This window comes from Dermacentor andersoni, chromosome 1 (assembly GCF_023375885.2).
Source record: "Dermacentor andersoni chromosome 1, qqDerAnde1_hic_scaffold, whole genome shotgun sequence".
NCBI lineage: Eukaryota > Metazoa > Arthropoda > Arachnida > Ixodida > Ixodidae > Dermacentor > Dermacentor andersoni.
In genome coordinates this window covers 275017297-275032227 of record NC_092814.1, presented here as the reverse complement: position 1 = coordinate 275032227, position 14931 = coordinate 275017297, and the positions used below count along the sequence as shown (strand labels likewise).

At 49.1% G+C, this 14931-nt stretch overlaps 1 protein-coding gene across 4 annotated transcripts in view; it reads left to right on the top strand.

Moving 5' to 3' along the window:
• Positions 1 to 14931, top strand: part of LOC126547602 (uncharacterized) — a 460580-nt gene that overhangs the window by 390389 nt on the left and 55260 nt on the right. For all 4 annotated transcript variants that reach the window (XM_050195494.2, XM_050195495.2, XM_050195493.2 and 1 more), the window contains 4 exons: positions 3955 to 4026; positions 5269 to 5358; positions 7554 to 7598; positions 7686 to 7709. In XM_050195494.2, the coding sequence (XP_050051451.1) occupies positions 3955 to 4026; positions 5269 to 5358; positions 7554 to 7598; positions 7686 to 7709 (231 nt within the window). The remainder of the gene's footprint in view (positions 1 to 3954; positions 4027 to 5268; positions 5359 to 7553; positions 7599 to 7685; positions 7710 to 14931) is intronic.

Sequence of the window (14931 nt, the reverse complement as noted above, 5' to 3'; positions counted from 1 at the left end):
CCGATATAACCGCTATCCTTATTTATTATGGCTGTCTAGTAATTTGTCAAGGCAATCGATGCTTCGCCTGCGAAACTGCGACTTTTCTTTGTCTTCCTTCTTTTTTTCGCACTGGTAAACAACGCTACATTAATGCACCGATCAATGTTGTAGTATATCATCCACAATGAATTGCAGCGAATCGTAGCAGGCATTGAATTTGGTCATCACATAGAGTCCGATGCAGGTCCTGTATTGCTGCGTATAATTCCTGCGTATGGCTTTACTGTACTCGTTGTTCTGATGCGCACTAATGTAAGTGGTTATGGTTGGGATGCCAGCCGTGTGAACGCGCACGTAAACTTGCAGTCGCGGAACGTAACCTAACGGTACGCGACAAAATGTGGTAACATTAGAGAGTTTTAGCCCAGCGGGTTTACGGCCAGCGGAGCGGAGCGGGCGAGCGGAGATGCGACTGCGCATGCGCACAACGTTGAGGCGGCCAGCGGTTTTACGGAGCAGCGTTTACGCCCGCTGGAAAGCGAGCGTGCGTAAGCGCGCGCGGGCGTGTATGGGAAATTCAAGATGGCAGCCGCGAACATGAACGCCGGCAGTTCTGCATCGACGACGGCGACTGCGGCGCTGACCCGTACATTAGTACTCAGTACATTATTAACAAATAATGTACTGAGAACATGTAATATATCTTTATTCAACATTTCTTGCATTATAAAAGCAAGCGTAATTCAAGTTCATTTCTCAGTAACTCCTATTCGGACCACTAGGTGGGGCAGCAGAGCGCCTCGCTCTTTACCCCGCTCGAGCGGGTGAGTGATCCGCCGGGCTAAAATTCTTTTTTCGCGAGCCGCTCCGCTGGCGCAACGCTGGAGACCGCGAGCGGAGCGAAACGTAAGCCCGCTGAGCTAAAAGTCTCTATTGAAAGGCCGTCGGCGCTAACTTTTGCCCCGCTGGGCCAGTTTTGAAGGTAAAGGTATTTTTTTCCAACGGCTTCTGCGACAAGGCAGCATATCTCACATTATACAGGGTGTCCCGACTATCATGCACCAAGATTTAAAAATATGCGAATGCCACGTAGTTGGAGCGGCCAGTCACGCGGCAATTTTGCGTGTATTCGCGGGCTTCTTTCACCCTCGGAAAAACACTTTTATGTAGCACGTGTTCAGCAACAGAAAGCCGTATCGGGAGCTTTTCATGTCGCTCCGCAATTTTCTCATTGACAGTTTTCACCGAATTGTAATATTTAGGAGGTTGATTAATTAATTAAGACTGATTATGTAATTAGGCGAAATGCGAAAATAATCTGAGTATCTCCAAGCCACGGCAAACAACGTTACCTTGGTTCTGTATAGCTACGTGGCATTTGCATATTTTTACATCTTGGTGCATGATATTTGTGACACCCTGTATGCGTGTATTAGAACCTCACAGCCAATCGGGCCCAGTCCTGGTTAACCTCCCTACCTTTCATTTATCATATGTTCTCTCTCTCACATGCCGTGGAAATTCGCCACATGCCAACGCTGCGCGCTCGGAGTGCTGGAGCGTGGCACGCTTCGGTGATGTGTGGCGAAGCGGAGTTGGAAAGCGACGCCGAGTATGCAGCACGGGCAGACTTCAATAATTCATATCACCCATAAAGCAAAGATCAGAGAACCTCAAGAATAAGAATAGAGTGTTCCATCGATTGCGTTGTGGGCTTGCTCAGCACGCCTGAATGTTCACATTACGGTTGAATTTGTATCAAAATGCACTTAAACGTTTTCTTTCTTTTCAAAATGATATTACATCATGTTGTCAGAACAGCGTCATTTTCTAAGTTACGCAATTTCACGATAATCGATTCCTGTTAAAGTTATAGTAAAAAGAAAAACTGTATTTGCTTTCAAAAAAACTGCAACTATGAGGCTACAAGTTGAGGATGCATCAAAAGCAGTTCGGTGCACTTGGCCCTTGCGCCAGAAAAACCTACAAATCAGAAGTTCAGTGCACAGCTTTCGAATAAGCTCTGCTATTGAAAGCGGCTCTTCGATCCGATGGAACGAGTTTGTAGAGATTCGGGCGAACATAATTTTTCAAGTAATTTTTTTCTTATGACTCCATGTTTTATTCAGTCGGCACACGTTGGAAGGGCCGTACAGGACGATAAAAATTTCCCCTGGCGAATAATTTGTAAAAAGGCTCTGCGCTGTGCGTCTAATATGCCATGATTTCTAAAGTAAATTCCGAGACGGTCGAGCGGCGCGTCTCGGGACACTTGGAATGGAATAGGGAGCTTTAGATTATGAAGCGTAAACGGTTTGAGTGTGCAAGCCGCATTGGTTCCCGTCCCAAGCAGAGTTTGAGTTCTTGCGTACGTAAGCCGGCTTACGTCATTGATTCACGTAGAAATCCGTGATTATATCGGTCAATTGCAGGAGTGAGGGTGGTACACCTTCGCCAGCACACTCAGTCTGACACATACCGTGAGGTGCGTTCAGAACACGGGGACATTATAAGGCAGGGACATCTCCGTACGAGTGGCTGACATTTGTGAATACGACTGCCGCTAAAACAGAATAGTGAAATTAAGTTGTAATGGTTTAACGCCTCGAAACTACGAAGTGGGTTATGAGAGACGGCGCAGTGGAAGGCTTCGGATTCATTTGACAACATGAGGGGTTCTTTAACGTGCGCCTCTGAGTACACGAGCGGCTCTTTTTTTCTTTTTTCATTTTGCCCTATTGAAATGTGGCGGCCACATTCGGGAGTCGTACGCGCGACTTCGTGCTCCGCAGCAGAACGCCACAGCCACTGGGCCGCCGCCGAGGGAGTGAAATAAAGACGAGAATTGGCGAACTACGCCGTATAGCAGTAATCGTTGGATCGTTCATCTGTATACCGCGTATGGACATGATCTGCTTTATACGCAAAGAATGCGAGCTTTAGCTCGATCTTTTATGTCATAAATCGTTTATGATGAAGCGTTGTGTGCATGTGTGCCTTGGCTACTTGATTTGTACGAGCTTCGCAGAAAAAGAAAAGAAAAAATAAAATGGAAGAAAACCCAGTGCAACTGCTGGTGCGATAAGTATATGGTATATCAAGGAACGTTAGCGAAAGCTCAGCATCGCCCAGTAGGATCCAAGCATCCTACAATTCCTTTTCTTGTCTTCGGTTGCATTTTTTACCCGCCGCTGTGACTCAGAGGCTATGTGGCGTTTTGCCGCTGAGCAAAACGTCGCGGGTTCGTTTCCCGACCATCCACGGCAGTCGCATTCCTATAGGGACGGAATGCAAAAAAAGACTCCTGTGCCCAGTTTGGGGCCGACGTTAGAGAATCCCATAGAGTCAAAATTATTCCTTAACTCTCTGTTACGGCCCCTCTCATTGCCGCTGTGTCGCTGTGGGACTTTAAGCCCCGTTATTGTAGCCGTATTCTTTGGTGGACTACTTGGCGAACCGTAGCTGTGTGAAGGGGGGACGCAAATTGACGCACACAGACGACAATTCAATTCGAGACGAGCGCTCATCTTTTATGTTCTGCTCTGTGTACGTGTATCTATTACCGCCCCTCTTCCATCAGCTGTACCCCACTAATTCCCGAATTGCTCCATTTTTATTATTTTTCCGAATATTTCTTTCTTGCTCTGTTTTCTCAGTCAGCCTATACGCCGCTCTTCTTTGGCTGCCTCGTGTAGCGAGTCTGGAGGCACTGCCCAAGGAGCGTCGACCGGAAATATTCTTAACCCGCCGTTAGACGCGACTTGTCTTTCGCTCAGACGCTGTGAATGTACCGGCGTCAGGCGGCGAGTTCTTTCTTATTTATCCTTGCTCTTCCAAGCTCTCGTGATGTGGACACAAGTTTTTACGGCACCCGTTTCGTTCCGCTCTTCGGGTGCCGTGTGTGTGTGTGCGCGCGCATATGTGTGTTTGCGAAGGCAGCGCTCGACCAAGCGACCTGTGTGGCTTGCGCAGGGCGACAAGGGCAGCGTCGGCCACCCGGGCAGGCCAGGAGAAGATGGCGCCCCGGGAAGGCCCGGACCTACGGTGAGTTTCGTTCGCTCGTGTCGTGTCGTTGATGTTGAACTTCAAGGGTCAGGGCCGAGTTCATGGGGCTGTCTGAGTTATCGTTTGTAAAAGTTGGAGGGAGACTGCTGGCTTGTTTCACATGGGCAGGGATGAAAGCCGACGCCGGGGATACAAAGAAAAGATATATCAGAAACATGGACACATTAATATGAGAAGCAACTAGACATTTTATAAAACGCAGAAAAGTGTAAATGGCATAACTTTGAGTATTTTATTTATACATACTACAGCCTCAATGAAGCTATTGCAGGAGTGGGATAAACAACAAACATACAGACATTATAAACAAGCTTGCGTGAATTCTTTCAGTGGTAGTGAACGGATGTCGCTCAGTAATGAATTCCAGATTTCAATTGTTCATGGAAAAAAGCTATATTTAAAGGAATCAGCGCGGGCAAGAAAGGTTGAGATATTTAGAGCGTGGTGACTCCTTCTAGATGAGGGTTTGGAAAAAGTCAAATAGTTATGTAGAGAGGAGAGACGAGAAGAATTGATTAACATGTGAAACAATTTTAGGTATTCAAGTTTGCGACGCTCTGCAAGAGGAGACCAAGTAGGGGAAGATAATTAGACGGCGAACAGTCCTTGTCATATCTCGTACAAACAAAACGCACTGCCTTTTTTTTTTTTTTTGCACTGATTCTAGGTTTTTGAAGTCACAGTGTCTGTATGGATCCCATACAACGCAGCCATATTCGAGCATGGGGGAATGAGGGTTTTATATGTTGGAAGTTTAGTTTCTTGAGGAGCAAGATGCAGCGTACGATGCAAGTATACCTAGTCCTTTAAGGGCCTTGTTACATCAATGTGTTTCGACCATGAAAAATCGTGCGTTAGTAGGATACCTAAATGTTTGAATCAAGCCACGCCAGAGCCACGGCCAGAGCGGCCGTGGCTTCAGGGTCAAGGTTTAGACAGGAAAGCTTTTCCATTAGTCGCTGCTGTGGGGAACAATCAAAAGCTTTCGCGAAATCTGAGTAGATAACATTTGTCTAAACTGAAGAATCCAGGTTTATGTCTAGACCGGTTGTAAATTCGAAGAACTAAGTTTTTCCACATGAAATGCCGGGACGGAACCCATGCTGGTTGTCGAAGAATAAAACTTTATTGTCAACGTGGGGATATGACGTGCACATATATTTTGGGCTGAAGGAGCTTGTAATTGCCAACAGCGTACCTGCGCACTGACACTTTCCGCAGGGGCAACCCGGAGCCAAGGGCGAAAAAGGCAGCGTTGGAGAAGCCAGTCCACCTGGCCTGATGGGAATGCCGGGGTTGCCCGGACCCCCCGTGAGTGCAACACAGCACACGCCTCTGGTCGAACCGTGTCAGACCGTGTCGTAGTTGTAGCGCTGCCAGCTTTGACGAACAACGTTACTGTATGGCGTAAAAAGACGAACTCGTCACTCAATTTATTTCTTGACGTCTTTTCTTTTCTTTTTTTTAATGGAGGAATTGAGGAAAAATATTCAAAGCAGGGCAGATTAGCACGTGCCCGGAGTTAAAGGGACACTAAAGGCAAATAATAAGTAAAGCTAAAGTGATCGAGAACCTGTAAGGCGGCAATATTATCGCGAACAGAGCCTTAATAATGGAGAAATCGAGGTAAATGCAGGACATTATTAGAGACTCCCCCGGGACATTCAAGTATTTGCGCGATGACGAAAGCACTGCTCAGTTAAATTCTGTCGCTGTTACTCAACCACTCGTTGCACAGAACATCCTTGTATTGTATTATAAGACGAAATAAAATGCTACTTGTCCAGTTCTATTTCACTTTTAGAAAAAAGTACTCATTGAAATAACCCCGACAACGACGTGGGCGGTCGAAGGGTTTCGTTTTCGCTCGACTCCGTGCCGCCCACGCTTTCGCGTACCAGGAGCTATCGCGTAGTGCTGCGCTGGTTTTGCTCTAAGTGTCGTTTACACAGCCTCGACCCATCACTGAAACTTGCATTACCAGCGAACCTTCCACGACGTGACGCAACACTGCTGTGTCGGCTGTGGGTAGGAGTAGCATTCACCAACTCCTACAGCTATCGTATTGGAATGGCGGATTCACCAATGTGCGCGAAGTGCAAGTGTGAAGAGACCATCAGTCACCTTCTGTGCCACTGTTCTCGCTTCGATAATCAACGCGAGACTCTCCAGTGTGCCTTAAATAGACTGGATGACAGGCCATTTACGGAAGCGAAGATCTTGGGGGCCTGGCCTCATAGTTCAATGGCCCAGAAAGCAGTTCGAGCGCTTTTTCGCTACCTGAGGGAAACAGACTTGAGTGCCAGACTGTAGACATCCTATACCTAAGTTCTCTCTCTCCCTCTTTCACTCCCCATTCCCCTCCCCACGTGTAGGGTAGCAAACTGGACTCAGTCTAGTTAACCTCCCTGCCTTTCTGTCTTCCCTTCTCTCTCTCTCTCTCTGGTTTTGCTGGCTTGCGACACTCGCACAAACTGCTAGTAGCGAAGAATTCAACTTCCATGTTATGTCGCGGGATGCCCGAACGGTCTACGTCACTTGACAAAAAGCAGCTACTGCGGCGAATCCGCCGCTCAGTCTTGGCTCGGTACCACCGTCTGTCGGGCGCCGTTTTACTCACTGACGGCAGCAAAAGGTGGCGATGGCGTATGCAACGTCACTACTCCCCCAGTTCGGTGGTGGGATATTTGAAATGCGATAAAGGTATTCTGACCCTTCAGATGTAATTTTTTCGTAAACTAAGTATTTTCTTGGCACGAAAGGAGCGTTGCGAGGTTTCTGGAATGCCATTTAAACAGTCCACGTCGACTTCGTATTTGCCTTTAGTGTCCCTTTAAGCATACCAACCAATCTACTCACGTGACCTGACCTTTGCAGCAAGCAATATGCGGACAACCCTGAGTGAAGGTGACATGGATGGATCTTACAGTGGGTGACGCTTTTGTTTACAGTACTGTGAGGGACATGTCAGGGGAGGCACAACTGTGCGTATCACCAAAAGATGCCGAGGAGCGAACGCTGTTAGAAATAATTTGTGAGCCCGTGGTTAGCTAGCTCCTCTATACGAGCGTCAAACAGAAGTTTGACACTCGTCGCAGAAGCTCTCCGTCAGTCGACGCGGTACACTGTGGTTAATACATGATTTGTCCGTGTCAAGTGTCAGCCGGCCGCGGCGGTCGCATCTCGGTGGAGGAGAAATGCAAGTACGCTCGTGTGCTCGTTGATCAAGTGCTCGTTGAAGGACCCTAACTGGCCAAAATTATACCGGAGCTCCCTAATACGGCGTCCCTCGTAGTGTTGCCTTGTGACGTTAAGCCCCACAAATCAATCGTATCAAGCGTTCGCATCCATCATGGCAGGAACGTGTATACGGAGTGAAACGCTCCTATGCACTGCGTGCGCCGCACATTCTGTCACCTTATGAACAAAGTTGCAAGTTGCTTGAATGATGCGCGCTTAGCAAGGCCATAGTTCTGAAGTGTTTATTCTACACTGCTTGCGTGCAGGGAAAGCCGGGACCCCAGGGAGAGAAAGGAGACAAAGGCGATGGCGTAAGAGCACTTGCGTTTGAACGCTTGCCTCCCCTGCGCGTTTGTGTTGCATTGCGCGTGACCTTTTGCCCGTCTTTTTCGTTACAGGCGTCGGTGCGGTACATGAGACAGGCAAGTGGTCCGTCGTCTTCACTAACTGTGCATTCCTGCTGCGCCCATCCCTGCTGCGCCCGCATGAACTCCTTTTTCGGGCTTGCCGGCCGCATCATACGCGAGCCGTTACGCCAGCCGGTGCTATGATTTAAACAGCCTGGTACAGAGTATGCGTCTTGTCACTGAACAGAAAATTCCTGCGCATTTTCTTGAATTTCTTCAAGGCTAACAGACTGCTTGTATTTATTCCATGCTTCAGAAAGTTCTACAGCGTGTATTTGTACGTGCTGTTCTTACTTCGAACAGCTTTTCTTTTTTAAGCCTACAATATTTTCTTCCAGTTGCGTCACTACACATGGATTATCTTCCCAGCCGGACATACGCCAAAAACACAAAGCAAATAATTCACTAATACAATTATTACGTTAATTAACTTCTTAGTGACAAACTTTACGGCGCATGTTTATATTGGAACGTTGAAGGGCATCGCCAGGAAAGCCCAGTCTTGTATTTCTCCTTTCAAAATGGCCACGTTGACCGATATAAATGGCGTCAAATTAGGTATGCGGCATCGCGAAGCGCGGTTCACTGTCCTATAGCTCTCTGTGACATAGAAGGGTGGCGTAAAATGAAGCTGTCGCCGCACTTGCCTCTTCCCACGAGCTGATGCCGATTGGCACTTGGCGCAGCTCCCGATTGAACGCACAGTCACTTCACCAGCAGGGGCTAAACCGACCGCTTTTGTCGCGTGGTATGGCGAAGCCTCATTTTACGCCACCCCACTACGGCACACGGGAGTCGCACCACGAGCTCGCGGTTCCGCGTGCGTAATCGGGCAAATTGAACGAATAATTTAACGCCGGTTATTGGGGCCTATATGGCCATTTTGAAGTGTATAAACTCGGAACTAGACTTTTCAAGGGAGAAAATTGTCATCCGCACGACTGTCCCACGACGCTATACAAATGAAACCCATGCGGGTTTCTCAGAAAAAAAAAGTGGTATTCGTCGCGGGCTCTCTCGACTCATGTCCTTAAGCTCTGCGTTGATATTTTCGTGTCCGCCCTTCATCTGCACGCCATTGCTTTAGTATTTAACCGTTACTTTAGACCGCCTGCACGGCTTAGCCGGTGCCTATGACGTGCGCCCGCGAAAAGCTACATACGGCGTTATCGGAAGAAGTGCGCAACAATCCCCGAAACGCTCGCCTCTGCCACGAGGTTTCAATTCCGCGGCGTCAGCAGCGGCTACTTGCTGCGCGAGTAGCACACAAAGACAGACGCAGCCAGCGACCGTCTGTCTGCGGCGTCGACAAAAGCGCTCCGCCAGGATTATTCCGACGACAAAACTGGTTGGCACTGGGCGAACAATAAACCTACACCAGGATGTCTGTCGCTAACTTTGCTGAAGCTTCACACTGCCCTTTTTAAGTGCGCATCAGACTTGCAGATTCATCTTCACTGCCGATGTAGCGCTACGCAAATAATATCTCTAGAGCTGTTGTACAGACTGAAGTGCACTGTCTTTAGCGGAGCTGCTTTAAAGAGGCACTGAACCACTTGATAACGAAGTGGAAAAATGCATTCGAAGTTCAAACAGGCAATGAAACACATCTTTCGCGGTGCTTCCGCTCCTTCTTCAATCAATGCCTTGCACTGCGAAGGCTACGACGGAGCGGGGCGTGCCCCCGGCGCTGAACCAGAATAACGTTCGGTTGGCTACCCTACATCGGGGGAATGGGAAAGGGGAAAACAAAGATCACAGGGAGAGAGAGGAGAGTAGGAAAGAAGGAAATTGCGGTGAGTTCGCTGACGCGTGTGGTCTTACAGAAATTGCATTAATAGTCACAGATGGTCGCACAAGCCCGTCATCCTTAAAAAGCATAAAAGCGTCTTCACCGATTTATGAGCCGACGGGCGATGGGGGTGGTGTTCCAGCAGCACCTGCACAGAGAGCGGCCGATTGTCCAGTTTTTGGAAAGCTTTGGCAAGTTCTTGTCTCTCTGGGGCGTTTCGTGGACAGTGGCACAGCAGGTGGTCGATGTTTTCTTCGGTGCCACAGACCTCGCATGCTGCACTGTCAGTCACTCCAATTTATGTAGTGTATGCCTTTGTGAAAGCAACTCCTAACCAAAGGCGACAGAGAAGCGTAGCTTCACGTCGAGGAAGTTTGAGGGGAGGTCGGAGTTGCAGGGAGGGGTTTAGTCGATGCAGTCGCGTAAGTCGTAAGTTTGGCGAGTTCCACTCGGTCAGTGAGAGACTGCGTGCCAGGTGTCGAAGCTGCCTTGCGGCGTCTGTCCTTGAAAGCGGAATTGGAACGCTGTGCTCTTCTTGATCTGCTGTGCGAGCAGCGTTATCGGCGGAATCATTGCCACTGATTCCACAATGGCCAGGTACCCATTGAAAAACGACCCCGTGACGTTTCTGTTGGACGTGATGGTAAAGTTTCACGATTTCGTATGTCAATTGGTCATAACATCCGTGTCGGAGAACTGTCTACGTGCACTGTAATGCCGGTTTTGAATCACAGAACACAGCCCATTTTCTAGGTCTTTCAGTATCAATGAATTCCAGTGCTCGACGCAGGGCCATTAGTTCTGTCGCCGTTGAGGTAGTAGAGGAATGCGCAAGGAGCTGGCCGCTCCCTCTTGGCCTTGGATGACCGTCCTGTCCCTTGTGCTACACTAACCATCCATAATTTTTGTAAATAAGCCCAGCTCTACTACCCCTTCGACGCAGCAAACAAAAGGCGACGTTCGCGAGGAAACTGCGGCAGATAAGCATTCGCCCGAGGCAAGCTGGTTACTGTACACCTCATCGAGAAGCACGCACATTCTCAGGTAATGCGCATGAGGACGTCGAAGACTTGTTGACACACTACCAGAGGTGAGCCGCCTTAATGAATGGAGCGCGTCTGCGCAGTTCTCTAACGCTGTCTTTTTCCTTGCCGGAACTGCTCTTATGTGTTTCGGCATTAATGAGGGCGCGCTCACAACTTGGGACAGCTTCGTCGATAAAGAAAATGCTTTGTTGATTCGCTTTCAAAACAGAAAAGGGCTGAGCAGACACTTTCACGACGAGCGCAGTTACTGGTAGAGACGTGTACTACCTGCACTGAGGGAATCCTGAAGCATTGCGGAATTGTGAGCGCAAACATGTCGGACGAGGACAAGGTCGGACACCTACTCAAGGGAATCGCCGAAGATGTGTACAATTTTGTGATGCCTAAGGAAGACCTGACTACCCTGCCCGACTGAAGGCGTCCCTGTCGTACGTTCGAGGCTCTTAAAACACGCCGCATTCTTCCGAAGCTTGGCCGGCTGGACAACGTGACCAACATAGCAAGTGGGGACGTATCTGCTCCTAACGACCTTTCTGCTTTGGCACAGTGAGTTACCAGAGAAGTGGCTCATTTTCAAGGCCCAGATGCCAAATGCGTGTGCCACCAATGCTACGTTGATGAGCGCTACTTGGACGCACTGGCAGCCTGGCCACGACCTGCCTACAGCGACCGCCCCGTTTACGACAACAACCACGCCCAGAACACCATGATCCAGCCCCAATCTACGAGTTTTGAACGTCGACGTGACAGACAGCCTCGACGTCGGTCTCCCGTCTACATTACGCCTTGGAGGTCTGGGCCAACATAAATGAAAAGTTGCATCTCACCTGTGTGCTAGAGCTGCGGGGCTCAGGGACACATCGCGAGGTATTGCCGTCACCGCCCACAGCGCGCTCCGCGTGATCGCGCATATGCGCCTCGCATGCAAGAAGCTGCACCCTGGCAGCCATTTGTACCTTTTCGCCAGCCACCTCGAGAACACACGTACACGCCAAGGATTGACTCCCCTGTGTCTGACCGAAGCCCGACTCCACCGCCGACTCGGACACGTTGATCGCCATCTCCACGTCGCCGCTCGCTTACGCCGCCCCAGCTGGGAAACTAGCTGGTGCGACCGATGGAGGTGAGGTCGCGGGACGGTCACTTTTTCAAATCCCTACGTCTGCCGTCTTGGTAAAGAACAAAGTGTGTGTTGATGTCGATGGTGTAAATACTGTGACCTTGGTAGATACTGGTGCTTCCGTGTCTCTGATGTGTCTTACTTTCAAGAATCGTCGAGTACTGAAAGTTATGTAAATACCACGTTTCGCGGAGTTGGTGGTTAACTGTTACGTCCTGTGGGAGTATGTTCCATTGTGATAACCATTGGTGAAGAGCCATTTCGAACCGAATTTACTGTACTAGCACGCGCCACGCATGATGTAGTTCTTAGTATTTATTTTTACGAAAGTGTGGAGCAACAGTAGAGTGCAGGGCTGGTGAAACTTCACTCAGCAGCGATGTCAGACCACCAGCGCTTGATGACATTCCATACGATCGTCAAGAAATATTTTCCGTGTCCCCTGACGTACTTTTGCCTGCACAGACGGCAATGTTCATCCCAGTGACCTCGTCGCGCGTGCGTGCTGGTTTCTGCTATGGATTAATTTAACTCCAATAGGTCAACACTCTAAAGAAGAGTGTACTTGTCCCTCGGTCACTTATCGAAGTCGTAGAAGGGTGGGCTTACGTGTGGAGGGTGAGCGGTGTTCACCGAGTCAGTTGTTTTGCCTGCCGGACTGAAGGTAGCACTCTTTGAAGAAGATGATGTTGTGAGAATTTGTGCGGTTGCTAATCTACGGGCGCAAGCTCGTCACTCAGTGACCATTCTTCAAAATTTAGGAGTATGATTAATAAACCGCTCCCCTCTTCCCACCAACAACCGCTCCAAGAGCTCCTTACCCGCAATGCGTCAGTGTTTGATTTTGCACCAGATCGTCTACGTTTAGCACCGCACTCCCGCGTACACCACCGCATCGATACTGGAACAGCGCCGCCAATACGACGGAAGCCGTACCGCGTTTCTGCTGCCGAGCGCAAAGTGATCGCCGAACAAGTTACAGACATGCTACAGAAAGGCGTCATCCAGGAGTCCAATATTCCCTGGGCGGATCCAGTTATGTTGCTCAAGAAGAAAGATTATTCGTGGCGATTCTGCGTTGACTACAGACGCCTAAACGCAGTGACAAAGAAGGATGTGTATCCTCCCACGTATAGATGACGCCATTGACTGTTCATATTCTGCGTCGTACTTCTCTGTCGATCTGCGCTCAGGCTACTGGCAGATACCGATGCACCCGCAGACAAGGAGAAGACTGCTTTGATAACGCTGGATGGACTCTTAGAGTTTAACGTAATGCCCTTCGGTTTGTGCAATGATCCGGTGACATTCGGACGATTCATGGACACGATCCTGGGCGGACATCGATGGGAAATATGCATGTGTTACCTGGACGACGTTGTAATTTCCGGCAAGACATTTCACGAACACAACCCATGACTCGAAGTTGTGCTGAATGCATACGACGAGCTGGACTGATTCTAAACTCCAAAAAGTGTCACTTTAGCGAACGTCAAACTCTTGTTTTGCGTTTCCTAGTCGACAAAGAAGGCATCCGCTCAGACCCCCAGAAGCTTGCAGCCGTCCGTGACTTCAACAAGCCGAAGACGGTGAAAGACCTCCGTAACTTCCTAGGACTATGTTCGTACTTTCGCCGTTTCGTTAAGGACTTTGCGCGCCCAGCTCATCCGGTCACGTCACTCCTTCACGAGGACACATCATTTACATGGACGACTGAGTGTGAGTCTGCATTCTATCAGCTAAACGTTCTGCACAGCTCCAATTTCGCGCCACTCTAATCTTTAGGCCTCAACTGAGCTTCACACCGATGCTAGTGGCCTGGGCGTTGAAGCAGTTCATGGCGGACACCAGCAAGTCAGCGCCCGCGCAAGCCATAGTCTTACCAAGGCTGAGCGGAATTATACCGTAACCGAACCGCAATGCCTCACGGAAGTCTTTGCCACCCACAAGTTTCGACCATACTTGTACTGCCGCCACTTCACTATAGTGACCGACTACCATTCTCTTTGCTGCTTGGTTGACTACGCGATCCATCTAGCCGATAAGCTCGGCGGTGATTAATTAATTAATTAATTAATTAATTGATTAAAAAAGGGCTCTACTCAAATTGAGGACGACGCAACGAGCTATGGAAAGAAGAATGATAGGTGTAACGTTAAGGGATAAGAAAAGAGCAGATTGGGTGAGGGAACAAACGCGAGTTAATGACATCTTAGTTGAAATCAAGAAAAAGAAATGGGCATGGGCAGGACATGTAATGAGGAGGGAAGATAACCGATGGTCATTAAGGGTTACGGACTGGATCCCAAGGGAAGGGAAGCGTAGCAGGGGGCGGCAGAAAGTTAGGTGGGCGGACGAAATTAAGAAGTTTGCAGGGACGGCATGGCCGCAATTAGTACATGACCGGGGTTGTTGGAGAAGTATGGGAGAGGCCTTTGCCCTGCAGTGGGCGTAACCAGGCTGATGATGATGATGATGATGATGATGATTAATTACGGCTTCAAGAATACGACTTTTGTATCACATACAAGAGTGGTCGCTGTCACACCGATGCTGACACTTTATCTCGCCTTCCGCCAGCAAGCACGCGAGATACGGATGATGACTTAGATGAATGCCTCGTTGTCGTCTCCGCAGAGTTTTTCGCAACAGCATGACCCTTCCCTTAGAGCTGTTCTTTATGCCGCTTGGTCACCGGCACGGGGCTCACCTTTTATTTTTTTTGACGATTTATTGTATCAGAAGAATTATTCTGCTAAAGGCACTCCACTTCTGCTCGTAGTTCCCTAGACATTGAGACCTATGATCTTTCACGCCATGCATGATGACATCACGTCAGGCCACCTTGGCTTTGCTCGGACACTCCACCGACTGTGCCAGCGTTTGTATTGGCCCAGGCTCTGGGAGACGGCGAAGCAATACGTTTACAGTTATGTCATTCGTCAACGCCATAAACAATGAACGACGCCTCCTGCGGGTGCATTCCAGCCAGTTAAGCCACCGCCCTTGCCATTTGAGAAAGTTGTTGTCAACTTACTAGGTCCCTTCCCCAAGTCTACTACCGGACGTCGCTGGATTATTGTGTGTGTGCGTGTGGACTATTTGACCCGGTATACTGAGACCGCGGCGCTCGCTTCGGCTACAGCAGCTGACGTTTCATCTTTCCTGCTGTACTCCGTCATTCTCCGTCACGGTGCTCCACGCGTTCTGATTAGTGGCCGTGGACGGCAGTTTACTGCGGACTTTGTTGAAGAACTACTACGTCTTTGTGGATCTGAT